Raw genomic sequence first — 24,971 nt, 5'->3', positions numbered from 1 at the left:
CAGCCACGGGGTTGACCCCAAGTGATACATTTCTAAAACAGAGAAAAGTGGAACTGCTCTGGTTGGTGGGGAAAGAAGACTGGCACCTGCCTTCTCAGCCTGCCCTCACCTCCTGTGAAGGGCCCCAACCAGCCCCTCAATCCAAGGTCTCTCAAGAGCAAAGTGGAAAAACCACTGGCCTAGAGGGTCTTCAAGGGTTTATTTATTTATTTATTTATTTATTTATTTATTTATTTATTTGCTGAGGAAGATTCACCCTGAGCTAACATCTGTGCCCATCTTCCTCTATTTTGTATGTGGGTCACTGCCACAGCATGGCCACCGAGTGGTGTAGGTGTGCACCGGGAAATGAACCCAGATAGCCAAAGTGGAGCACGCCGAACTTAACCACTAGGCCACAGGGCCGGCCCCTCAAGATGCCTCTTTTGAAGATGGTAGAGATAAAGAATGGGAGAATGTAAAGGGCAGAGAGGGGGAGTGAGTTCTATAAAGTCACACAGCACGTTATGGCAGAGCTGGGTCTCAGGACCTCCAGGTCAGTTCCGCTACTGTGCTAGGCACTGACTGAGGAGCTCTGGAATCAGAGATGAACAGGGTAGTTGCTCCTGTGAATCCTTGGGATGAAGGCCCAGGGAATGAGCATTCTGGTCAACAGTGTGATGTCGTCCACCACTGACTTCCTTAAACCCAGCAGCCTCACCCACTTGCCTTTCCTCGCTGGTCCCTCATTGCATCTGAGTGTGTGACTCTTGGCCTGTGGGAGAGGCGGAACATAGAAACAGGTACTTACAAGCGATACATAGAATGGCATAGCGTCTATGAAGTACAGAAACGGAGGGGCCGAAAGAATGGCTGACTGCCTGGGATCAGGTAGTGATGGAAAACTTCAGAGAGAAGACGGTGGCTGATTGAAATAAAGCTTGCCGACAGAAAAAGAAATGCAGACACAGAAGTGTTGAACAACAAGGTACATTTCGGGAACTATGACCCCTTCTCTTCTTTAACTTTTTTTTAATTTAAACTTTTTTTTAAAATTTATTTTTTATTTTTTGAGGAAGATTAGCTCTGAGCTAACATCTGCTGCCAAATCCTCCTCTTTTTGCTGAGGAAGACTGGCCCTGAGCTAACATCCGTGCCCATCTTCCTCTACTTTATATGTGGGACGCCTGCCAAAGCATGGCTTGGCAAGCGGTGCCATGTCTGCACCTGGGATCCAAACTGGTGAACCCCGGGCCACCGAAGCGGAATGTGCGCACTTAACTGCTGTGCCACCGGGCTGGCCCCTCTTCTTTAACTTTTGCACGTACTTTTTACTTTCTATTCCCTCCTTACCGCCACCACCCCTCTCCAACCAACTTCCTTCAAATCTTCTGTTTTAGAGCCAATCTTAAAAGGAAAAAAAAATCTCTGATAAGAAGGAATGGTTGAGAAAAAAGGGAGAGGATAGAATGCGGCATGTGAACGGGCAGGGTCTAGGTCAGGAACCCCTGAAGAGCTTTGACGGCGCCATGGCTTGTAGAAAGTTGACGCTCCTTGTCTGGGGCTGTGGGGTCCAGAATCCCTAGTGCAGAATCTGCTGACAGCCAAGACAAATCTCCCTTTCCACTGGGCCTTGGCAGCCACACGGACTCTCAGTTAAAGTCTGCCCTCAGGCCAGCTGAGCTGGGGACATTGAGAGACCAAGAGGCCCTCTCCAATTGGCCCCATACTTCGCTGGCCTGTACTATGCTTCACTGGGCTTGTCCAAGGGCCAACTGGGGATAGGAAGACAGATGGGGCCAGCTCAGGCCTGGCTCATCCAGCAGGTCCCAAATGCCCCGATAGGATTCTCAACCCCCTGCTGGCTCCCCACCCCTTATCGCTTGCCATAAGCCCTCACCCAGGTGCCCTTTCACAGCAAATAATTCACTGAATCCTGAAATTGCCCTCTTAGAATCTGAGGAAAATAGCATCTCAATCATAGACCAGTGGAGCTGGAAAAGACCGCAGAGGTCTTCTAATCCAGTGGCTCCCGATGTTACCGTGCACACCGCCTGCACCTGAATCATGGCCCCACGCCAGCCCAACTCAAACACAATCTCTGGAGGCGGGACCTGGTTAGGGGTATTTTTTAACATACTCCCTGGGGATTCTGAGGAGCAGCTCTATCCCTCTAAATCAATGCAACACAGGCGTTCCAGTCAAGTGGTCACCCAGCCTCTGCTTGCATACCTCCAGCGAGGAGGAACTCTCTACCGTGCTATGTATGGACAGCTCTGATTCCCTGGTTTCTTTGTTGAGCGTAGATCTGCCTTGACACCATCTTCTTTGTCTTGACTGTGTGCTTCGAGGCCTCCCAGAGTAAGGGGTTTTCTCTTTTCCAAGGCAGCCTTTTGATGTTTGAAGACAGTGAGCTCATCTATCTTCCCTGGTTCCTCCCACTGCTCCCCACAGTGGTCTTCTGAGAGGGTACCCATGCCCAAAAGCATCCTCGGGTACGGTTGACCTCCCGTGCAGAGCTCTGAGAAACTCTGCAGGCTCCCTTTCCAGAGGACAAAACCTAGAACTGCCGACCAGGCTTTCGAGACCCTTTGCAATCCGGCTCCAACAGCTTCCAAGGTTCCCACTCATCTGTCACTCCCCAAACAGGCTGTTACCACCGCGTGCTGTGTCATTTCTGAACACATCAGCAGATTTGGTGATCTGTGCTGTTTGTCCATGTTTATTTCCACGACCTAGATTGTACTTACCTGCCCCCTGCCCCATCCCAGCTCCCTCTCTTCTCCCCAATTTCCAATTCTCCTTGAAGTGTCATTGCCTCAGTAAAACTTTAACTCCTCCTTAGGCACTGCCTCCTAGTTTGTAGGTATGCCTCTCACAGTATGTATTAGATTGTATTGAATTGCTTATTTACCTCTGTTTCTAAAACAAGTACATGAGAAGACACAAAACACACATAAATGTGGTATGTCTTCCTGGAGCGTCAATTTTACTTGATGCTTAGCCATTTAAAACATTTATTATTAATGGGAAACAAGCACAGCTGTACCATAAAGCAGCACACAAAGCACATACGTTTAAATGGCCAATTTCACTGGGAAAAAAGGTGGGCAGACGGTTCTAGATCGAGAGACACTAGAGACAGAGTAGCAGTGCATGAAACTTGATTGATTCCAGATTGAAAATATAGCCATGAAAGACATTTTTGATACTGGGGAAATTTTAATACGATCATTAATGGTATTATGGAATTGCTGTTAATTTTCTTAGGTATGGTAACGGTATTGTGGTTATGAAAGAGAAAATTCCTAGGAGTTACTTGCTGGAGTATTTGGGAGTGAAGAATTATGTCTGCATCTTACTTTCAATAGTCCTTGGAAGCTGTGTGTGTGTGACAGAGAGGTAGAGATTATTGAATAATTTAATCTAGGTGGAGCATATATAGGTATTCACTAAATTAACCTTTCAATTTTTATGTCTGAAACTGTTAAAAATGAAAAGTTTGAGGAGGGGAATCATGCACTTTACAGATTCAAGGTAAGCTTTTCAAGTTATTAATTTCAGGGGCCGGCCTGGTGGCATAGTGGTTAAGTTTGCGTGCTCTGCTTCGGTGGCACAGCGTTCATGGGTTCGGATCTTGGGCGTGGACCCACACACCGCTCATCAAGCCATGCTGTGGCAGCGGTCCCACATACAAAATAGAGGCAGATGGGCATCTCAGGGCCAATCCTCCTCACCAAAAATAAATAAATAAAATAAAGCTATTAATTTCAGGAGTGCCTCCTTCTGCCCCAGTTTATTCTCCTCTGCCATTAAGGATGCTTATGGGGAAAAGTTTGAGAAGCCCTGATTTTTGTTTCTGTCTCTGCTGTTCTGCCCCATGAGGCTCCAAAGAAGCGGTGATGACTCAGTCATCTTTGTGTTCTCGGAGCCCAGCACAGGCCTGCCACAGAGGGGTGTTGAAGAAATGCTTCCTGAATGAGCAAGACCACTGACTTAATATGCTTGTGACCTTGGGAAAACTACTGCTCCTCTGTTTCCCATTTTGTAAAATGAGGCTGGACTAGATGACCTAAGTATCTGTAAGGCCTTTTTCCAGCTCTGGCACCTGTGGATGCTACACTCAGTGCTTGCAAGGAGGGCAAGTGGTCTTTTTTCTACACAAGGGCCCATATTCACCAGGTAGAGATGACCACAGTGGATCAACCTCTGCTCTCTGGCCAAGCTCCTAAATTTTAGCTCAGCCATGGGCTTTGGGAGATGTTCTTAAGCTCACACAGACCACATGTCAGAGCACCGGTTTCCTTGAGAGCCAAAGGGTGGCAGGAGAGGTCAACTGGGATCTATGCTGCCCTCCTGGCTACAGTTATAGCCACGGCTAACACTAGTGTCCTCAATCTTGACTGCACATTGCAATCACCTAAGGAAGCTGTAAAAAATACTGATCACCCCAGAGACTCTGATTTAATTGGTCTGGGGTATGATGTAAGCATCTGGAGTTTTAAAAGCTCCCCAAGTGATTCTAACGTGCACTCAAGGTTAAAAGCCACGAAGGACTCCGGTGTGGTGATGGGGTTCACATCCTGCCTTTGCCATTTACTAGCTGGTTGATCTTGGGTGTTACTTCTCCTCTTTGAACCTGTTGCCATGTATGTGACGATCAAGTGAGACAATGCACGTGTAACACTAAGCCACAAGGAATAGCTAAAGAGTTAAGAACAACTATTAGGGGCCGGCCACATGGCACAGCAGTTAAGTGCACACGTTCCCGCTTCGGCGGCCCGGGGTTCGCTGGTTCGGATCCCAGGTGCGGACATGGCGCCACTTGGCACGCCATGCTGTGGCAGGCGTCCCATGTATAAAGTAGAGGAAGATGGGCACGGATGTTAGCTCAGGACCAGTCTTCCTCAGCAAAAAGAGGAGGATTGGCAGATGTTAGCTCAGGGCTAGTCTTCCTCAAAACAACCAAACAAACAACTATTAATGAGTAAACAGCCTGTGTGGTTCTCCTAGGAAAGAGGAAAACTTTGTCAGCCTTTAGAGCAGTGGTTCTCAAACTTGCTTCAGAATCACCTGGAGGACTTGTTAAAAGACTCCCGAACACCTCCTTTCCCCAAAGTTTGATTCAGTAGGTCTCAGGGGGGCTCTGGAATCTGCATTTCTAACAGGTTCTCAGGTGATGCTGCTGCTGCTGCTGCAGCGACCACACTTGGAGAATCACTGCCCTGGAGCAGGGTTTCTCAGGAGCATCACTAATGACGTTTTGGAGGACCTAATTCTTTGGGCATCTCTGGCCTCGGCTCACTAGACGTGCATCACATCCCCCCAGTTGTGACAATCAAAAATTGTCTCCAGACATTGCCAAATGTTCCTGGGGGCAAAATTGCCCAAAGTTGAGAACTACTGCTATAGAGAATCTAAGTTAAAGAAGAATCTAAGAGTGTAGGTGGGTTGCAGAAGCAAGCGAGGAAAAGAAGTTGCGGCCTAGAAGAAAGGAGGAGAATTCGGGGTAGCTCAGGGCTTGATGCAGAGGGGCTGGGTGCCCACTCAGGGCTTTTTCAGATAAGGATCACACAGGTCTGGGCTGCAGAGACAAGTGACCACAGGGCTGGCTCAGAGCTCAGACTTGGCTTCCTCTGGTCCCACGGGAACAGGGGTTGTCTTTTAAGCCTGGCCCTTCCCTTTGTCTTGGGGTAGCAGCTGTCAAGCCGTAAAGGCTCTAGGAGGGAGCAATCCGGTCCTAATCCAAAGGGCCTGACAGCCTGTCCCTCAGGCTCAACTGCCTGCAGCCCCAAATTCTTCAGAGCTCTTCTCTCTTACCTCAGTTTTCCATCCACACCCTGTGAGATATTAACAAGCAGCAGACTCTGGGTCTACGAGGGAGAACAAATAACCACAGTTTTCTGTGAGGAAGCAACTCCCACAAGAGCCCTGACTGGTCCAAATCCACTTCCCTGACAATTCAACCCACAAAACTCGATCACCCAGGGAAAAAGATTCGGCACTTAGAGGTTTGGCTCTTGAAGAGCCAACAGTTTTAAGGGCTAGAGACTGTGGAAGTCATAAACGGAAATTAACTGAAAACCAGAGATGTCATTACTCATTCGGGAGCGATCTCTCTCCCAAAGCGAGAATACAATTTGTACCCTCTGGGGATATTTTATACTCAAAGCTCTATTCCCCAGCCTACGGCCTCTAGGCCCTTCAAGTTCTGAGTGGTGCTGCCATTTCCTGCTAAGGGCTTCTAATTTTTGAAGCAGGCACTTGGGAGGATGAAGAGGCTGCGTTACGGGGAAGCCCTGGTAGTCACCAGGAGCTTGGTGCTTCCCAATCATCGCCAACTTCTCCAGGGACCGCAAGGCTTTTAAAAGTGCAGTGTCAACGCTCAAGCCTTGTTTTACCCCAGGCCAAGGAAGACGAAGGTGGGTGGAAGGGACTGGACCAATTCTGAGGTCCGGGGACCTGGTGTTTAAAAGGGATTGGGGATTAACCTGGGACAGTGCTGGAGGCGTGAAGAGCAGCTTGCATGCCATCTTTGGCCAAATCTCTCCTGGTTAAAGACATAACTGTAAATACACTTATTGCTTAGACCAGAAATCTGAGTCATCCTTTGACGATCCCACTATACTTTGTATATTAAAGGCTCCAAGCAGTTCTGCAGTGAAGAAACCAGTTTCGCTTTATTTACCCCAGTCTTTCCCAAACGTATTTGAGCACGGGATCTTTATGCCCCATGTATCTGACATTCCTGGGAAACAGTGTTCTGTGGAATACACTTTAGGATACCACAACCTACAGGATCAAGTACACGAAGTATAAGCTCTCCAGGATTTGGCTCCTACTCAATTCTGCAACTTTACTGCCCCCACCTCTAACCATGCTTAAGTTCTTCTGGTTCATGAACCTGCCAGGCTTTCAGGCTTGTGCCTGCTGGTTCTTGGAATGCACACTTCTTTGTCCACCTAGAAAGCTCTAGACTCTAAGTCTCAACCTAAGCATACTCACATAATCTGTGAAACTTCCTTAAATCTCCTAGGCACAATAAATTGCTTTCTGTTTCCAGTGCACTTTACTCAAACTTCATTCACTCTATTAAAAGTAATTGGTTTGACGGCTTTATTGTTACACTGGTTCCTTCATTAATGAGTTAAATGAACTTGAACATATGCTCACTTAAAACTATCCTCTCTCTAATAACTTAAGACGAATATCCAGGTTTGTGAGCTAAAGTATAAAATCAACCATCTTCAGCCCAGGCTAGAGGTGTGAAGACCTCCGTGTTGAGACAGGAGACCTGGAAACGACACGTTCCCCTCCCTACTGCCACATGGAATTCATTACCGCTGGTTTGTAGCTGGTACAGTCAGCCAGTGATGCGGGGAGACGGGAACCTGTACCTCGGGGATAGAAGGCAACTAAGAGCATTTCTCAATGTGCCTGTCGGTTTAGGAAAAGATAGACAAGCAAGCAGAATCATAAAAAAGTCTCAGACAATGTCATGGCCCAGCTCCACCAAAACTTTATCACACTCCTCTTGAGCCAAGTTCCGTGCAGCATTCCAGCTACGTCACTTCCACCAGCTGAGGCCACACCCGGTCTGCCCGGCCAAGACACCCTGAGTGCAGGGACTGCTGCTGAGGAAAGCGCCTTTGGCAGGAGGCAGAGGACAGAGCCGCTGCTCACTAAAGACTGTGCGCGAGAACCGGGTCCTTTCAGACCTTCCTCATCCCCTCTTGACTGATATGCTTCTAGGAAGCGGAAGGGATTTGTTACTGAAAAATAATTATTATCTCTCTGTCATTTTCACAGGAGTGAGTAAATCTAAAAACACAGAGAAGGGAAGAAACCCCCCAAACATCCCAGTAAATAGCTTCTTGGAAGTTTAGACGGACCGTACCCCGGCCACATCATGCCCCGCTCAGATTCACGGTGGTCAAGCCTCCCAGACAAGATGGCAAGAAATCCAGTCCACTCGAGTCTTGTCAAAAGGCATCTATCTGGCTTTTAATACAAAATAACTCAGAGAAATACAGAAAGAAAATATCATACAAGCCAGTTATTGAATTAAAAATAAAAAATCCCCATCAAACAAATTTCAGTCACATTCCCTGTCTTCGGCCTGGATTAGAAAACAGGAAATTACGAACCAACCAATGTCTGTCCTTTTGAAGAAAACTCATTTAAAAAAAAAAAAGGAAAAAACCAAACAGTCCCTGAAATCTGGCAGGTGGTGTTGAGAGGCCACTGGAAGCTTGCCTTAGTCACCCTGGTGAAACGGGAGACATGTGGTGGTTGGAACACGGCCACCTCCTCAGTGTTGGCTAGTAACAGGCTTCATCAGAAGGGAAGATGCTGGCCCGGGCACCATCTGATGCCACTTATGCAGTCTGAGGCCTCCAGGTCAAGCAGCCTTGGAGTCTTCCACTCCGTATCTTCACTGAATCTCCCCCATATACAGTCTCTTGTCACTGGATGCTGAGAGAACTGAGGTGAAAAGAACAGAGAAGACAACTGGGAATAACGAAGGTTCAAGGAGACGTTGTGCTCAAGGGCTCTTGTGTCAAGAGCCAATTTTGGTATAAAAGAGCAATTCGATTTGGCTTAAATTCCCCTCCTCCTAAACACCATTCACAGGGACCCGGAGCCTGGCTTTTCAATCCAAGCCCTCTCCAAACCACAAGGGTGGACGGGACTCAGGGGAATACATCATCAGGCTCTAAATCCGGATGTCCCTTGTCAGTCAGGCCCTCAGAAAAAGACCTCAGTCATCCTGGAAGAGGAGAAACAACGCCTGTGGCAGTCATTTTGTAAATGCGCTTCTGCTTGCTACACTTAGCCCTGGGGAAAGTTGCACTTCCTCCTCAAACTCAAGGCCCATTATTTAGTTAAGCTGGACAATAAAATCTATGTTAAGTTGCAATCTATATCTGAATAGTAAGAAATATCATTCTTTTTATCCAAATACATCATTGAAACACAGACTTGAAGTAAACTCAAAAGAACTAGAAATAGGAAGAATAACCAACCTCCCTTTGAGAGTAAGAAGAAAACGGAACGTTGTTCTTACCCTCACCACTTAGAACAAAGGTGGGACTGTCAATGACACCCATCAAGACTGGATGGAAATTCACATAAAACAGACGTCCACCTCTGTCCCTGCATTCTCAGGGCCCCTTTAGGGAGATTCCCACAGTTCCCCCCTCCCTAGACTTACTGATGGGCTCGTCGGGGTGGAAAGCCACTTCATTGATGGAGCCAGCATGGCCGGGCAGCTTATATAAAATCCTCCTGCTTGTGGTATCCCACACGTACACAAACCTGCAAGCATCATGAAGAGCAAGGGTAAGGCCTCCCAGAGCTGAGGGTAGGACAGAGGCATGGCTTTTTAAGGGAAATGGAAGCAATGATTTGTTTATTGCCTCTATATTTATTGAACTGTGTTCTAGATTTTAGAAACTAAGAATACAATTTTTTTTTTTTTGAGGAAGACTAGGCCTGAGCTAACATCTGCTGCCAATCCTCCTCTTTTTGCTGAGAAAGACTGGCCCCGAGCTAACATCCGTGCCCATCTTCCTCTACTTTATATGTGGGATGCCTAGCACAGCACGGCTTGCCAAGCGGTGCCATGTCCACAGCCGGGATCTGAACCGGCGAACCCTGGGCCGCCGAAGCAGAATGTGTGCACTTAACCGCTGCGCCACCAGGCCGGCCCTAAGAATACAGATTTTGAATGAGGCATGGACCCTGCCCTTGAGTAACTGGGTGGAGAAATAGGAATAGCTAAAAATATAAGCATTACTGGTATTTTCAAACACTAGCTTCTGAACTGGCAAAGAAAATGGAGAAGAAAGACAAACAGTTTTCCCTACGGACTTCACACAGAAATCTTCTTCAAAGAACATCCGATATAATTAGGCTGTAGTTAACCTCATGTGCATCCAGGCACATCTTAAAGGTCACCCAATTCATGGTAGGGTGGGAGCCTAGGTTGCAGATCCACCTGAACTTCTTGGTATTGTATTCAAAGCACAGAGCTCAGAGAAGGGAAGGGACATTTCTGCTATACAAACATGGCCCAAATATACACACAATCCAAAGCTTGCACTGAACTCATGGCCAGAAAGAATGCTGAATTCTAGCACGGGAAGTGGTCAGTGGAAACCAGCTAAAGTCATTTTATAGACAAGGAAACTAAAGTACAGTGACTCTTCCAAGGTGACGCAGTCCATCAGTGGCCAAACTAAAATTAGTACTCTTAATATAGTCCAGTATTCTTTCTCTTACTACCCTCAAACACCTTGCTCCTCCCACCAAAAGAAGTTCCTGTGGCCCTCAACCGTACTTGGGTCATTTCAAGTTGAAGGGTAAAATAAAGAGAGATTATCTTCATATAACCATGCAAAAATAATCTGTTGGTAAATTTAAAGGGCTGGTGGTTTTCAACCAGGTTACAAAAATTATTTACATATTTATTTTATTCAGTCAACCACCTTACATGGTATAGTCACGAGTCCTTGATGCCTAGTTCTGATGCAAAATTACACTTCTGGTCTCAATTACACCGTTTAGCTCTCAGGGGGAGGCTCCACAGGAACTAAACCAAAGTTCCAAGAGGACGGAAGAGGAGCGGGAACCCCATTTGTCTACAGACTCCTGTGATGCTCATGCTCTCCCTACTGTCTTCTTTCCTGCCACGCACAAGTAACGGTCCTCACTAATCCAGCTAAGGGCAGTGTGGCATAGTGAAAAAGTGTATGAGCTTGGAGTCAGAAAGACCTGGGTTCAAGTCTCAATGCAAGTATGTAACAGCTAAGTAACCTCAGACAATTATTTATTTCTAAGCTTCTTTGAGCTTCCCTTTCTTTAGTTGTAATGACGGAGATAATACTGATCTCACAGCTTGGTGGAGAGAAATAAGAAGATAATGTAGGCCAAGTGCTGCACACAGAATTAATGAAGCTCCTGTTACGATGAATGTCCTCTCAAAAGAGAATCGCGTGAAGTCAACAGGCTGACCAAATGACTCATGGCAGAGAGACTGGCCAGGCTCCCCGCAGTCCTTGATAGGACTGCTAAAGGGTTTCAAGTCTGAACAGGAGGAGCCAGGTGATTTGCAAGTAGAGAGGGGCAGTTTGCCAAATCCAGGCCAAGCTGAAAAGCAGTTTTCGGAGAAGGAAGGATACATTTCCTAGGCACATAAAAGCCAGCAGAACCCCAGATGTCCAAGGGTTTACTTCAAGGCCTCCCTCTGCATGGCTGCCAATTAGATGCTAAATTTAGAGGGGTTCCCTGTCCGCCCCTCACTTTGGCATGGCAACATTCAGCAGGAACCAGGCTCTTTATATAACACAGCTGCCCGCTGACTTGGGGCTAGCTGGCGAGGTGGCTGTGAAATCTGGCCAAGCCCCAGCAGGCAGCCACACAGGCTTTCCCCAGACCAGAGCCATGCGTCCACACGTAAGGTTTAAAGGACAGTGGGGAGGGAGGAGAGAACACAGAAAGTCAGAAAGGGCCAATGTCACAAATAAACTGCTCAGAGGAAAAGCTTATGCAAATATCACTGAAACACCTAATTACATAGGAAAGATACAATATCTCTGCTGAAAACTGTATAAAAACACTTAGAATACTCTATCAGAATGCAAGACACCTTAGGCTGTGGAGACCCATTTCTTAAGGTCTTCTTTAGTAACCCGACAACTGAACATCCCTTAGACTCCTTCTTCAAGGCAGCTCTCTAAACCGCCAGGACTCAAACCATCCATGCGGCACTGTTTCACCTGGACCCTTTTTTCTACAGATTTTTCCAGATATTAAACTTGCCAGGAAAAAAAGCTGGACTCTGGAACCTTCAGTTACATTCAGCACTGTTCACAAACGGAAAGGCTTCCCTGTGGCTGTGCTAGGGCCCCAAGAGAAGACCCTGGGATGCGCTGGAAGCCCGAGCTTGCCCAGGCAAGGCGTCCTGTTTACAGGACGGTGCCTATTCAGCAGAGAGGCAGGAAAGTCTGTAATGGGGAGAATGAAGGGTTAGGCTAAACAGGGTTAAGACCTCTCCCAATGGGAAGTTAAACCAACAGTTTGCCATTAGAGGGCCTCATCATTCCTCACCATCCAACAGTGTTCAACTCTTCAACCTCTGACTTCCTCCCAAGTACAGGTTGCCATAGACATACCAAATACAGAAGAATTCTCTCCCTTCTGGTTCTAATTCATCACATAATGCCTTAGCCAGTTTAAACTGACAGCTAAGAAAGCCTCAGTCTCTTAATTCAGCTCACGGTAGGAAAGGACCTGGCCCACATGTGGCCACACCCACCACCCAGCAATCAGGGCACTTCCCCCAGTGAACCAGACCCAGCTCTGAACCGTCCCCAACGAGGCAGCCATGACCCAGAGCCGAGCTGAGAGGTAGGGTAAAACACGACTGCCATCCTTGAGCTAGAAATCCATTCATGTAATATTCACTAAGTGCTTATGTCAAGCACTGCCCTGGGCTCAGAGATGACTAAGACTCATTCCCTGACCTCTTGGAGCAGATAATTTAGTGGGCGTGTCCCACTATGTCTGACTGTAAGAGGTAATAAATGCTAATAAAGGTTAGATATATAAAACGTGATGACAGCACAGAGCAATTAGTTATGCCCAAGAGGTAAGGGAGAGACGGCCAGGGAAAGTTGATACACGCAACAGAGGTGATTACTGGAGAGATACAGAGTTTGGACAACGGAGAAGAGGGGAAGTGAGAGAGAAGACTGGAGGCACCGGGATCAAAGAAGAGGGAAACTTCCACGTGAGCGTGAGCGCAGCACTGCCGGGATGATGGGGGAGGTGAGGACACAGCATGTTCGGGAATGAACTGCAGCATCGCAGAGGAACCTGACGAGGAAAACTGGCGCCTGCCGAATTTTATGATCACGGCAAAAGGAATTCAACAGAATCAAAGAAACTGTTTACCCTCCAGGTCTAAAATGTGTCCAAAGAGGGTGGAAATGACATGTTTGGCTGACATGATCTTTAAACCCTTCCTACCACACACGGCTTCACCTCTAAGGACAGCTCTAACTCCACATCTGCTCTAGCTCGGTACCGGCACTTCAAGTACCAAACATAAGACACCTGCAGAGCTACAGCGTTCCTCACCTCACACCCAGTGACCCTTACCTGTCGGCTGAGCCAGCTGCTATCTTGCTTCCATCAGGTGACCAAGAACATCTCAGAAGATTCTATAATGACAAATAAGCAGGAATGCAACAGTAACATACCAAATCCCTCTTTATTAGACTAGAGAATCAATGAGAGACTTTAAATTTTTTAAGTCGAGTTTTAATTATTCTCCCCAGAAAGATGACTGGCAATTATCTTGTATTCTGTGGCCCAAGACAGCATACTTTGTTATTTCATACCATATAAAAACCAAATGTAGAAAATGCTTAATTTATGGTAAATAAGAGTGGACCAGACAACAAAATTTTGTTCTGCCTACAAATGGAGGCCTCCTTTGCCCTGTTTATCTTGATCCTCACTAAAAATTTTTTCTGGGAGGCCTGCCCCATGGTCTAGTGGTTAAATTTGGTGTGCTGCACTTTGGTGGCCCAGGTTTGGTTCCCAGGTGTGGACCTATACCACTCGGTGGTGGCCATGCTGTGGCAGCAGCTCACATACAAAACAGAGGACGACTGGAACAGATGTTAGCTCAGAGCAAATCTTCCTCAGCAAAAAAGAAAAAGAAAAAAACTCGTATTTATCTTGAAGGAAAATAGAAATAAAACCAAGTCCAATAAAAAGTAGGATTTGATTTATAAAGTGAAACTGAATCTCAATGGACTCTCAAAAGAAAGACATTATTCTCTATTAACAAATTATCTGGAGGAAAATCTGCTTTCAAGAGCTGACCGGGAATTTGAGGGTTTAGAAAAAATTTCTCTCTCTCAGAACTTGGGCCATGGTGCTTACTGAAGGGAGGGATTCATTCTCAGGGCTCTGATAGCTGGTCACTGGGAGGGTGAGGAAGGCCATCTGGGTAATAGCCTTAGACGCCTAACCTAACACTGACCTAAGAGGGTCATGGTTTCCAAGGAATTAAAAGCATAAGACTGTCTGGTTTTAGTCAGAAGTCCTGTATTTGTGGGTTGGCCCTACCACTCTCCATCTCTGTGACTGCCTTCCCCCCATGCCTCTGTGAGTTTTATTCCTGGCAAGAACAGTTTTGATGGGGAACAGTGTTACTGGAATGGAGCCCCTTAGTAGTTACTGCTCTCTATCCTTAGCACCATCTTTTTTTGATTTGTTTTGCTTAAAGTGAGATTTAATTGACACAACATTGTATTCATTTTAGATGTACAACATAATGACTTGATATATGTAAACATTGTGCCTTAGCATCATTTTAAATGTTTCTTGAATCAAATGGATGGTAAAACTCCATTACCATGCAGGACTCACCTTTTCGAAGTTGTGCACATTTCCTTGAAATATCTTCACACATCTCTCTTTGGGAGCAAATGGCCGGACATCCCAGACCCGGACTGCAAGTTCACACAAATAAAGCAAAACAGCATTCAGCCAGAGGCCTCCTGAGAATCCAGCTAAAATCAGTATCCTATCAATGATATCAATGACAGATGCTGTTTCCTGGGTAGGGGAGGTCCAACATGGTACCCTGCTACCTGGAAAGGTTCTTTTCTTTTTCTAACAGGAATGAAAGGCGTTCAAGTTCCATTAACAGGAACTAAGGGCAAAGAAGAAGGCTGAGGGGATAGGAAGGGAAAATGTCAAACACACTGCTGGGGATTTGCAAAGAAAGTAGTTAGGTGTAATACTAATTTCAACAAAACATTTTGCAAATTATTCCTCTGCCAACCCAAGGAGCCACATCTAGCAAAGCTTTGATCTGACAACCTAAAGACCACTATTATGACAATCAATCTTCTATAAAAGCCAAACTCAGGACTCACCTTTTCTAATTTTGCTCATAGGGGAACCTGACAGTCTAAAATTGTCAAATGTACCAAGAAGCAGAAAGAGTAAACTTTGAGTCTGATTTTAGCCCTGGTATATACAGGTGACATCAGGTAAATAGTGAGGTTCTTTGTATTTTGGTTTCCTATGTAAAATGAGAAAACCACTTGATTTTTTTTTTTAAAGGGTATTTTAAGGATCAAATAAGATGATATATGTGAAAGGGCTCTAAAAGATTGGAGGCAATAAACAAAAATAAAGAATTTGTAATTTTACTATATAGCCATAAAAAAGAAAACTTTATTATTATTTTAATAACCACTTAGGGAATTTCACCTTTCCTTACTGTGAACAATGCTAGAATGAATCAATGGGAAATCCATTGAAACCAAGACAGTTTATAAACACCCATGGTAAGTAGTGGCTACAGCCATTGTTAACTAAAGCTATACCTATAGTGGAATTTGAGAGATGTTTTATCTGAGTGTGAACAAAATGACAACAATCTTTGAAGTCAGGCATAAAAAGGTGAAGCTATGCATGTCAGTGTGCTATTGAGCTGAGAATACAGTTAGAAGGTAAGCATGTTCATTCATTCAACAAATATATATTGAGCACCCTTTGAGTGCTAGGCACTGTTTTTGTTACAAAATATCAGTGAAAATATTTTAGTTCCTGACAAACCTATGAATTTTTATGCCAGAGGGGCATTTCCAAACTCTCCCAATTAAGCATATAACCCAACACATCATCCTCCTTTTTTGCTATGTAGACCCATTCTCCCACCCAACAACTCAAAAACAAGTAAAGAAAGGACAAGAGTGTGTGTTTGTGTAAATCCAGACTGTTGAAGTGTTTTAATGAGGCCCTCTTATCACACCAGTGCTTTGGAGCAGGCAGGGAAGACACACCAGCAGAAAGAGCACCACTGAGATATCAAGAGGTCTACTGATCACCCAGGCTTGACGCTCTCTGAAAATGCTTGAGAACCACCTTGAATCCACTGCCAGACTCTTGCCTTTTTCAATACACGAATCACCAAGAGTTTCTTGCACCCTGCTTGAATCCACAGCCTTGGATTCATAGCACGCCAGAACTGAAATGGGCCTTAAAAGTAAAGTCCAGTCCTTTTATAGTATCAGTGTAGAAACTGATGCCCAGAGAGAAGAAGTGCTACGCGCAAAGTTGCTCATGGATTAGATGGCAGATCTGGGACTACAATCTTGGCTTCTTGACTATCTCTTCCAAAGTTTTTCTATTACAATATGTTCTCCTAATTGCCCTGGTGGAAACAAACCTGCAAGCCATCCTTGACTCTTTCTGTGGACCCTCATTTATCCCAACACACATTTCTAGAACCCCACGCCCACCTTATTTAGGGTCCACAAAGAGTGGGCACTGGAGAGCTTTCCTTTCCAAAGTTACCTGTATTGTCCATTGCATTGGACAAGAGGTAAGAGCCTTCAGAGCTTAAACTCAGGCCAGTCACTGAATCTGCATGGCCTCTCATGGTATAGGTCAGTTTGTTTTGGCGCAGGTCCCAGACCTGCAAAACAAAAAGTTGCTCCCAGAAATCAAATCGTGAACAGCAAAGAAATAAAGTTACCAGAGTCAACTGCCTGGAGACACTGCTACCCCTTCTTAATCTGGCTCTGGGCCAAGTACTAGGTTTCCACAAAATAGATGATTTCTATCAAAGGAAAAAATCCTTATCTTTCTAAAAAGAGAATCAAAGTTACTATGTTTGACTAGATAGAGACAAACTAACGAATGTCAAGTACTAAGGTAAAGTTCAACAAAAAATAATAGAATTTATAGAGGTTATTTTCAAATCATAGCAAAATGTATTAGGAATTAAAAAACTAAGTAGCATTTAAAATGCTTGAACTATGATTCTTAGCAATTAAAAATAAATTATTCAAACTATATAAAAACAAGTAAACATGTCATTTGAAAAGGGCATGATTTCAGGTAAAACGTATACAACAAGGTAATATGCAAAAATACACAGGCTTAAAAATGTTCATTTAATGTCATAATATGTTTTTGCACACACACATATACGTATATACACACTATGGAAAAGCATAATTATTTAAACAAAAATAAACTGCAGATTCACTGTTGCCTGGGTAGGAAAGGTAAGAGAAACAGTTCAGCTGAAAATAACCTAATGTCAGACAGGGAACACAAACGGTTTATTAAGTTATGGCTCATTTTAGCACACTGCAACACTATGAGTTCCCATGCTAGAGATAATACAGAAGAATGGAAAGACGGAGATTTAGGGCCAGACTGAACCAGTCTTTGCCACTTAACAATTATGGTTATTGGGCCACTGACCCCCTCTGAGCCTGTTTCTGGTCTGTAAGACGGGGATAACAACATTTACTTCTTATGGCTGTTGTGAGGATTACAAATAGAATGCTTAGCACATATATGCCCGTATGCCTGGTACACAGCAGGCCCTCAATAATTGGTAGCTATTATTAAGTGACTCCTAAAAATAACTTTGAAGACTAAATGTAAAAATGTTTATATAATAAGCTATTAAGTAAATAAGGAAAATACAAAACAGTATTTATATTTACATAGACTGCAATTATGTAAAAAATAGATTAAAGACAACAGAAATGGTCTGGAATGTCACATAGAAAAAGAACAGCAATTTTGTAAAGGTCATTGGTATTACACAAAAGTTCCTCCAAATTTGATGGAATATTGCCATGTAGATTTTCTAACTGAAAAATTATTTTTGCTGTCCCTTTAAGCAAGGCACTTTCCTCATCCAGAAATGAGATCAGCATTTTATGTCAAAGCAACACATAAGACAGACAACTCCACTTTCTCCATCGATAACTCACTCATGTGTGGAACCCAACATACTTGATACACAATCATTTTTGTGTCAGGATGTTTGCTGCCTCAATAATCAGGAAAGCTTGAAATGGCCGACATTTTCTGTTCAAGCTGTGTTCCTCCTCTTCAGAGAAGGCATTGGTAAAATCTTTAGTTTTGTAACAACTAGGAGAGAATGCAATTTGCCATCCCTCACAGCACGTGGGTGCTATTTCCAGACTTTCTTCCTTGAGGCCTGCATACACTGTTCATGCAGAGCCAAAGCGTATCTGGGATTTGCCACAAAGAGAGTGAGCAGGGCACTAATTTAAGCAAAACACTTTGCAAATGTCCTAATCAGCTGTTCAGTGGACATTTGGGCATCTGATTAATGACAGGCACTGCTGGAGATTAAAAAAAAAATGACACAGTCTCTGCTCTCAAGGAGCTTCCAGTCTAGTAGGGAAAACAGACATGGAAACACGTGATGAGAGGCCTGTACGAGGGGCAACAGCACCGAGGGCAGAGGGGTTAACTCTCCAGTGGTACAGGGATGGGAGTGAGAAAGGGAAGGCTCCACAGAGAATGAAGCACGTCGGCAGGCTATGGAAGAAGAAAGAGGTATTTTTTCCTTAGATGAAGGGGAAGACTATTCCCCGGCAGAAATAATATGTGAAAGCAGAGAGGCATTAAAAAATCGTTGGATTGTAGGGCATTAGGCAAAGAGAGGTAGCAGACGATGCTTGAGAGGTAAGCAGGCAGAAGTCAGCTCATGAAAGATTCTGAATGCCTGGCTTGGACTTTATCTCCCTCACTGGGGAGCCACCACAGAAGGGTTCAGAGTAGTGGAATGAGTTGGCCAGATTCACATTGTAGAAAGATCCTTCTGGCCCAGATAACTGAAGGGATGAGAAAAAAGCCTGGAAAACCAATGAGGATCTATTCTACCCCCTTACCCACTATGTTAAAACAAAACAAAATAAAGAACAAAAATACTCCACTAACTGAACTCCCACTCTGACTAGAGCTCAGGATTTTAAGAAATGCCAAAGAAGTACCAGTCGGGCCTTCAAGCCATCAAGCAGAGGCACATTTCCTTCTTTTCTTCATTTTCCTCTGACTCCCTGATCCTGTCCCCAGAAGAAAATTCTGAGGTTGGCAGGAAGAGCATATTTGCTCACAAACACACACGGAACTTGTTCCCCTCAGATTTTACCAGGGGCTCCCATTCCCTGCTCCCCTTTCTGAGAACAGGCAGTGCTCTGTGACAGACTGAGAAGCAAACACACCATGCTCTTCCAGGAGCACCCCAGTGTGGTGAGGGAGCGCAGGGGCTTGTCAAACACGTGCTCGAGACTGGTAAGCACTGAAGTGCTTCAGAGGCCCTTGTTAAGGGACTGGAGGAAATCTGACAGAGTGGAAAGATTCCTCGCCCCTGGAGACAGGGTTCTGGTCTGGCTCTACCACTGACGGAGTGACAGACTCTGTGATCTTGGCAAATCACTTACCCTCCTAGGGCTTCGCTTTAGTCATCTGTAATATAAGACGGATGACTACATGCCTAGGGTCCTTTTCAGGTTTGATATTCTCTGAGTCTATTTCTGATTGAAGAGGAGCCTCTCTTTTGCATTTTTAAGGAAATTTATGAGGGCCAGAGGACAATAAAGAGTCTTTCTGGGTCCAGGGGCCATTACTCTTCTGTAAGCATGTAAGAACTGGTGTTGTTAGATAGGGAGAAGACTGAAATTCTAATGGTGTCACATCTCTCCAGCACTCCCCTTAGTTATGCAGGGGCAAAATGAAGTCAAACAATTATAGCAACCTTATTTCAAATACTGTCTCTATTAACTGCTATTGCCAGAAAATAATCTGGCGACCTGTATCCAAAATAGGAAACATCCTTATACTTGTTAACACATGAATTTTTATCTAGAAATCTATTCTAAGGAAATAATTAGATACGGAAAAAGTTCTATGTACAAATATAGCCACAGCAGTATAATTTGTGATAATGATACATATGAAACAGTCTCAATGTCCAGTGACATGGTTATTAGTTTACTACATTACTGGATATTCTAATAAGAAAAGAAAAATGATGATGATAATGGCAGCTGACATACTGAACAGTTACTATGTAACTGCCATGTTGCTGGGAGTAGTACATTCTTTACTCATTTAATCCATATAAAAACTGCATGAGGTAGGCTGATTATTCCCATTTAGAGATAAGAAACGGAAACTCAAAGAGGTTAAATAACTTTCTTTTTTTTTTCAGTGAGGAAGATTTGCCCTAAGCTAACATTTGTTGCCAATCTTCCTCTATTTTGTATGTGGGTCACTCCCTCAGCATGGCTGAGAAGTTGTGTAGGTCCATGCCTATACCTGAGTACCACCACTCAGGCTCTGAACCCACAAACCTGGGCCACTGAAGCTGAGCGCACCAAACTTAACCACTACACTATGGGGCTGGCCTCTTAAATGACTTTCTTAAGATTACATAGCTGGCAATTAAGTGGCAGAGTCAAGAAAATGATCCTAAGTTCTGGGGATGTTATGTACAGCATGGTGACTAAAGTTAACAATACTGTATGTATATCTGAAAGTTGCTAAGAGAGTAGACCTTAAAAGTTCTCATCATAAGAAAAAAGATGGTGATGGATGTTAACTAAATTTATTGTGGTAATCATTTTGCAATACATACACATATGAAATCATCATGTTGTACACCTAAAATGAATACAATGTTATATGTCAATTACGTCTCAATAAAACTAGAGGAAAAAAAAGAGAAAAAAGATCCTAACTATAATGCTACGTGACTTTAACTACAATGCAAATAAGGTAAGAGTGATGTGATAGAGACGAACCAGGAAGGTCTAGTTTTGTCTAAGAATCCTCTCTGAAGAGAAGATACCTGAGCTGAGATTGAAGGCAAGAGTGAGTTAGCCAGGGTAATATCTAGGGCAGGGCTGTTCCAGACAAGGGTCTGGCTTTATGTTATTAAGTGAAAAGAGCTTCATAGAAGATTTTATCTAAAGTGTGAATATTAAGATGTTTACATACAAAACACTATGGCACAGGAAAACACTGGGAAGAAGTATACTGAAACATCAAGAGTGACTGAACAAACTGTCATTTTTATTACTAAAAACATTTAAATCGTAACAAATAATTTTATCTTAATTTTTATAATTTTATTCCCAATAAAGCTGATTTAGTAAATATACATTTGAATGCAATTTTTACATCTCTGCAAAACTTCTAAGGTCAATAAGTAGACAAATCAGGAAAGTCTATCCTGAGGTTTGGTTTGGAAAATAAGATATACTATACACAGTGCACAAATAGGGAGCTCTCAATGCTGACAAGAGAAGGCAGGCATCTTGATCAGGTACACAATAAGGATGGCCCAGTTTTGGGGATACTGTGTTCACTTCTAACAAAAAAAAAATCCTTGAAAACAAAGCATTGGAAGAAAAATTAGAATGCTTTTGGACAGAATAAAGACTTTTTAGGTTTAGAAGGATAAAGACTACAAAGCTATGATGTAAAGCTATAAAATATATAGAGTGACTGGGAACTAATTCACCAAATTATACAAAACTAGAACCAGAGGACTTCTCAAGGAAATATGAAAGGCAACATTTTAGAAACAAGCTAATGCTGCACACAATTGCTGTACTCATGGTACTATCTTTATACACTCCCAATATTTGAGATAGTTTGGATTTCAGAACAGAATTGGTATACATCACAGACAACGACTGGGATAAGCTATCTGCAGAAATGACCTACACTAAGAGAAGGTATAACATCCAGGATGTGTCTCAAAAGACATGGAAAACCTTCAAATTCTAAAAAGGGACTGGGTTTCCCTTCAGGACTACAGCACAATTGAATATATCTGTTTTTCAGAAGGCTCAGAACAGTCTAGAGAAAGAGCCTGGAGTAAGCCATACTATCTGTGGCAAGAAGACCTTACCAGCACAAGAGTATTATTCTTAGGCTAGTCTATTCCCACAGTGGAGGTGAGGGCATCAGATTCTCCTAGCTTGAAAGAAGCCAGTCTTGATGGGTTACTTACTGTATGATTCCATTTAGATGATACATTATAGGAGGAAAAAACAGGTCAATAATTGGCCGGGGTTAGGGATGGGGAGAGGGTCTGACATAGCGGAACACTATGAAATTTTGTGAGGTGATAGAAATTGTTTTGGACCGTTTGTGGTAGTCACATGAATCCATGCAAGCATTAAAATTCATAGAACTGCACTTCACTTTATGCAAATTTAAATACTACTACTACTACCACCACTATCCTTAGAAGTATGAAAATACCTTGTCATAGCTTAATGTCACCAACCTACTCTCCCGTGTACAGGAAGCCCTCTAGTGATTCTAAAGCTAATGCCGAACTTCACCATGGGAAATAAGACATTAGTTCTTAAGATGATCTAAGTAGGTTCCCATGCTCTGATTCCACATTCTCTGTATTGTGGAAAAGGGAGGGGAAGTTGAATTCTGGAAATGGGGAATTCTGAAGTATTTATGTGGCATCTAAGTGAGGGATGCCGAGCAGCTGGTTGTATTCAGGGCTCTGCAGCTGAAGATCTGGGCTGGGACTATAGAGTCATCAGCACAGAGAGGACAATTAAAGTCATGGAAGTAGATGAGAACTGTACAGGGAAAAGGTATATGGAGGGAAGGGCACCTAGGAAAGGACTCTGGAGAATAATGACATTTAAAGAATGCACAGAGAGAAAGCTTGCAGAGGTATCTGAAAAGTGTATGTCAGAAGGCAGGAGAGTATGCTGTCATAGCCACTTAAAAAGAACAAAAAAAAGGAATACAAAGATCTACTGGATTTAGTAACAGAGAGATTACTGGTGACCTTGAAGAGAACACGGTTAATCAAACAATGGAGGTGAAAGTCAGGCTGTTGAGGAGTGATCAAGAGACAGAACTGAGGAATAAAAGGGAGACAGGGAATTAAGACAGTGAGTGTAGAAAAATCTTCAGGGGATTTCTCACAGGTATTAAGAGCACGACTCTGGAACCAAACTCTAGGTTTTGAACTGAGATTCCATCACCTATTAGCTTTATAACCTTGGGTCAAGTTGTTGAACCTCTCTTAGCTCAGTTTCCTCATCTGTAAAATGGCATTAACAGCACTTATTTCACAGGGTTACTGTGAAGCTTGAATGAATTAATAATGTCAAGCTTTAACAATGCCTGTCACAAAGTAAGAACTATGTAAGTGTTAGATGACGATGATAATACCATTATCATCACCACCATCACCATCTTTCAAGCAAGTTTGGCTACGAGGGGAGGACTGACAGGGTAGTAACAAGAGGATGTGGAGCTGAAGGAAGATCCCCACAACAACCCTATGAGGTAGATGTTATTGTTATTATTACCCCCGCTGCACACAGAGGCTTAAAGAAGTCAAAGAACTTGCTTGAAGTTGCAAACAACTAGAAAACGGTAGAACTGGGATTAGAATCCACGTCAACTACTTGAAAGCTTAAACTACACCCTACTGCCCCATTGCCTCTTTCTCCAGCATCATTACCTTCTCTCATTCTTAGCTACAGATTCCTACAACGTTCCTTTCATAGTCTCAGAGGGAAAGAGACACTGAGAGCTTAGGGTAGAGAATCCCAAACTGGTTCACTGCTATCTCACTAGGCTAACGTAGTTAAAAAGAAAAGTTTCAAATGTCTTTAGACATGGAATGCACTCTTCATTTTCAGAGTCCCCTCACAGGGGCTTCACACTTCACATTAACTGCCTGGTCCCTGACGGCATTTGTATGAGCTATAATAAAAGCCTTGACTTAGGAAGTCATCAAGCACAGGACAGAAAGAAAACAAGATCTAAGTTACTATCTTCCTCTTAGTTTGGTATTAAGTGTAAAGCTACTACAATCTCAGAAGTTTGAGAAGATTCACCTCTGTGAGTGGAGACAGATGAAAGAGAAACATAACATAAATACCAAACATACCTTGATATCGTTGTCTATACCACCAGAAATAATCTGATCACTTGTGTCGTTGAAGGTCACAGCTAACACCTGGTAGGTGTTCTGAAATGTCTGGATGGCTGCTTTCTTTCGGATGTCCCAAAGCTGAAATAGAGGAACAGCAGAGTCTATAGCAACATTACTCTAAAAAGTAATTGCACAGTACACCCCTAAGTTCAAGGACTTTGTGGAAGTGAGCACATCTCTAATAGGTGCCCCATTCAGAAATTTTGCCTGGAGATCCTAGTAGGATGGTGGGAAATGACCACAATTTTGCCAAGATATCTAAAGGTTGGTGGAACAAATCACTTGGGTTATATTTTCAGGCTCTTTTGTTAAAGCTTGAATAAACACACTTAATCAACATTGCCTTAGAGTGGAAATCCTTTACTTGCTTAGTTCACATATTTTTAGCACAGCAAGGATATTAGACCAGTGTTTTCAAACTGTAGATCCTAACTCATTAGTGGGCTACAATTTACATTAACAAACACACAGGGAGACAGGAGGTTATATCAGCAAAAACGGCAGAGTAGGGAATGCCCAAAGATTGTCCCTCTACAAAAGCATAAAATTACCTGGCAAAAAACCTGGCGGAACCAACTTTATCAGGCCTCTAGAAACTAATCAAGAGTTTATAGCAACCAGGCAAACGCCTAATGAGGAAAAAACCCTTGAGTCGTGGTGAGAGAGTTCCGTAGTGTTCTAACTTACCCTGGCTCCACCCCCTACTCAGCCATAGCTTTGAAGACAAGAGCCCACATTCTCCATATAGGTTCCTAGTACCAGAGGGAGAAGAATGGACCTTATTCCTTATTCTGAAAGCACTGTAGTTGTTTTTACCTGTCTAGTGGCTCCCTGAAGGATGAGCTCAGGGTCTGCTTTTATTCTGCCTAACTTGGAACTCTCCCAGGGCAGAGTGGTAACAGCTAGGGCAAACAAAAGACAAACCAAAAAGCTAGGAAGGAAAGGCTGGGGACTGGGACAATTTGGAGAATAAGGGCCGTGAAAAGCTCTGACATATTCCTGGGACTCTAGAAGGCCACTCGTATGCCCATGGCTGTGCAAATGCTCAGAAACGAGCTGAGAAGGCCCCACGCTCTCACCTCTCGCTGGCCCAGAGGCTCTGCACAACAGGAAGTGAAGGCTAATACAGCATTGTAAA

At 43.7% G+C, this 24,971-nt stretch overlaps 1 protein-coding gene across 1 annotated transcript in view; it reads right to left on the bottom strand.

The window, feature by feature from the left end:
- Positions 1-7,958: 7,958 nt before the first annotated feature.
- The window catches only part of SNRNP40 (small nuclear ribonucleoprotein U5 subunit 40), a 32,131-nt gene continuing 15,118 nt past the window's right edge, over positions 7,959-24,971 (bottom strand). The window contains exons 5-10 of the mRNA XM_070596190.1: positions 23,789-23,911; positions 16,366-16,486; positions 14,425-14,507; positions 13,144-13,205; positions 9,194-9,297; positions 7,959-8,463 (exon numbers count right to left, since the gene is read on the bottom strand). Of these exons, the coding sequence (XP_070452291.1) occupies positions 8,414-8,463; positions 9,194-9,297; positions 13,144-13,205; positions 14,425-14,507; positions 16,366-16,486; positions 23,789-23,911 (543 nt within the window). The 3' untranslated portion in view covers positions 7,959-8,413. The remainder of the gene's footprint in view (positions 8,464-9,193; positions 9,298-13,143; positions 13,206-14,424; positions 14,508-16,365; positions 16,487-23,788; positions 23,912-24,971) is intronic.

This window comes from Equus przewalskii, chromosome 2 (genome assembly GCF_037783145.1).
Source record: "Equus przewalskii isolate Varuska chromosome 2, EquPr2, whole genome shotgun sequence".
Taxonomy (NCBI): Eukaryota; Metazoa; Chordata; class Mammalia; order Perissodactyla; family Equidae; genus Equus; species Equus przewalskii.
The sequence above is the reverse complement of the archived record's forward strand: the minus strand, read 5'-3'. Positions and strand labels throughout refer to the sequence as shown.